This window comes from Chaetura pelagica, unplaced genomic scaffold (assembly GCF_000747805.2).
Source record: "Chaetura pelagica isolate M959 unplaced genomic scaffold, ChaPel_1.0 scaffold835, whole genome shotgun sequence".
NCBI classification, from domain to species: domain Eukaryota; kingdom Metazoa; phylum Chordata; class Aves; order Apodiformes; family Apodidae; genus Chaetura; species Chaetura pelagica.
The window spans coordinates 31,065-33,324 of record NW_009953220.1 but is presented as its reverse complement, the minus strand read 5'-3'; the positions used below and the strand labels follow the sequence as shown (position 1 = coordinate 33,324).

Sequence of the window (2,260 nt, the reverse complement as noted above, 5' to 3'; positions counted from 1 at the left end):
CGGGACCCCCCTCCGGATCCGGGCAGCGCCTTCCCTCGGCAGCTCCCGCTTCCCGTTAGCTCCCTGCCTTGCCCGGGGAACGGGGGAGGACAGGGTGCAGCAGGCAGGGACAGAAATGAGGTGCAAACCCCCCTCGTGTCCACCCTCACCGACCCCCCGAGACTAATCCACAGCAGGCGAAGGGAAAAGCCCCCTCGCTGCTTTCTCTGAGGGGTGGGGCGTCCACCCCCCTGCTTTCTTTTTTGTGCCGAGAGGAGGAGCGAGGCCGCTGCCTGCGCGGCCTGTCTGCTTCCGTGCTGCCCTTACCCGGCCTCCCAGCCCCCCCGGGCAGGGACCTGCCCCTCCTCACCCCTCTCTAAGGGTGCCTGGTTTTGGGGGGGCCCTCGGGAGGGTCCTGGCAGGAGCCGTTTTGCTGTCTCTGTGTCTCCCTGCCTCACTGTTTACAATATGGCGACCTTCCTTTAAATTATATTTTTATTCTCAGCGCCATTTTGGCTGCATATATGACTCCCAAACCCTCGCAGCACTCCCCCCGCTATCTCAAAACGCAAAAACGCCTTCCCTGTGGAAATCCAGGCCTCCAGACTTGAAAATTGGCCGAGTTTATTCCTTTCCCTCCTTGTTGTTTTCTCCCCCCGCCCCTTCCTCCTGACTCTGCAGACCTGCTTGTTTCCTCCCCGGGAGTGACTGCCGTGACCTGAGGGGCCGTGGGCTCCTCGTGCCGGGAGCTGTGTGGCTTTGTTGATGAAGGCAGATCCTCCTGCATGCAAATCTGGGTGCTGTGGGAGGCTGGAAGCGGTGGCAGAGCTCTCTGGTCGGTGGCAGAGCTCAGGACAGAAGAGGCAGCAGCAGGGAAGGGCTCATCTTCACTGCCTTCCCTCGCAGCTCCTTCCTGAGCTCCCTGCACAAAGCCACCCCCACCCCAAGGGCACCTGAACTTTCTGCCCCCAAGTTTTTTTTATTTTCCTTTTCTGTACACGCAGCCCAGGCCCGATCTCCCCTTCAACAGTTGACACAGGCGGGTGGTTTGTGTTAAATTAGCACAGCCAGAGTGGATAATGGAGTGGAGGAGGGAGCAGGGCAAGTCAAACAGCTGGAGCTCGGGCGTACAGAGTATTCCTCCTTAGGGGAGATTTTTTAACCACATTCCTTTCTCTCTTTCATGCTTAGGAGCTTTGTTTGCCACCCTGTTACAGCTGTCTCCTCTTTGCTTTTTTTTTTTTTTTCCCCTGTTGTATTTTTTTTCTTCCTTTCTTCTTTTGGTGGTTATACTGTGTTTATATGCTAATTGCAGGTCTCTGAACACTTATTAAACTGATTGCTGATCCCAGGGAAGCTGCCTGTGCGGTCACAGTTCCGTAGGGAGTGTCCCGTTAGCCAGACCAGCCCCACAGTGCTGTAGCCATGACATCATCCCTCCTACCCTGAGGAAGTGCTAATAGTGGTAGTGCAGATCTTCTAACATTTACTAGGGCACTAATTATTTTCTTTTGTCCGGCCTTCTCGGTGAGCTTTAATTAAGAGGGTTTTTTTTTTTCCTTCTTTTGGACATAGTTCCTTAAAACTTGGTGTTTGCTTTCAGATGCTGCCGGTCACGTCCTGAGCTTTCTCTTAGTGAGGCTGGAGTGATGGCTGGAACTTCCTATTTTGAGATGAAAGGAGTTGCAGAGTGTCCTGGTTGACTGAATTGTGGCCTGCTTTGCCTGTGGCTAAATCTGGCTAAATTTCATGGCTTAATTTGGCAAGTTTCTTGTAGCCGGTGGCCAAGAGTATTTTGTTGCCTTTCCTGGAATGACCAGGCCCTACTGTGGGAGGTAGCAGTGCAGCAGCCTCTTCCCATCCCTCAGCCAAGGCCTTCAAGTGAACCAGGTCGTTCCAAAGGGATGCTAAGGTTTTGTTTTCATGTCTTCTTCCCTTTACCTTCTACACCTTGGTCAAAGTAAACTTCTGGATTTAAACTTTGGCATAAAGGCAGCACTTGCAACTTTCTTTCTGCCTCCTTTTCTATGTTATTTAAGGAATAGCAGCTGCAGTGCCTGTTTTCAGTCATTTAAACAGCAGTTTAAATATACTGCTGGGGCACACGTGGCTGAATTGTGTCGACAGCTTAGATGTTCTTTACATATTTACTGTGAACTTCAGTACCAGGTTGCATTTATTATCAAAATAGCAGGGGAAAAAAAATAAATGGAGAAGAGCAGCTTTTAATTGGCCTGGGATTTGTATTCAGTTGATTAAAGCTGTATAGGAGAGGCCATAT

General features: G+C 51.3%; 1 protein-coding gene across 1 annotated transcript in view; it reads left to right on the top strand.

The window, feature by feature from the left end:
• Positions 1-359, top strand: part of SEZ6 (seizure related 6 homolog (mouse)) — a 16,493-nt gene extending 16,134 nt beyond the window's left edge. Inside the window, exon 17 of the mRNA XM_009997787.1 lies at positions 255-359. Coding sequence (XP_009996089.1) covers positions 255-359 — 105 coding nt within the window. The remainder of the gene's footprint in view (positions 1-254) is intronic.
• Positions 360-2,260: the final 1,901 nt, after the last annotated feature.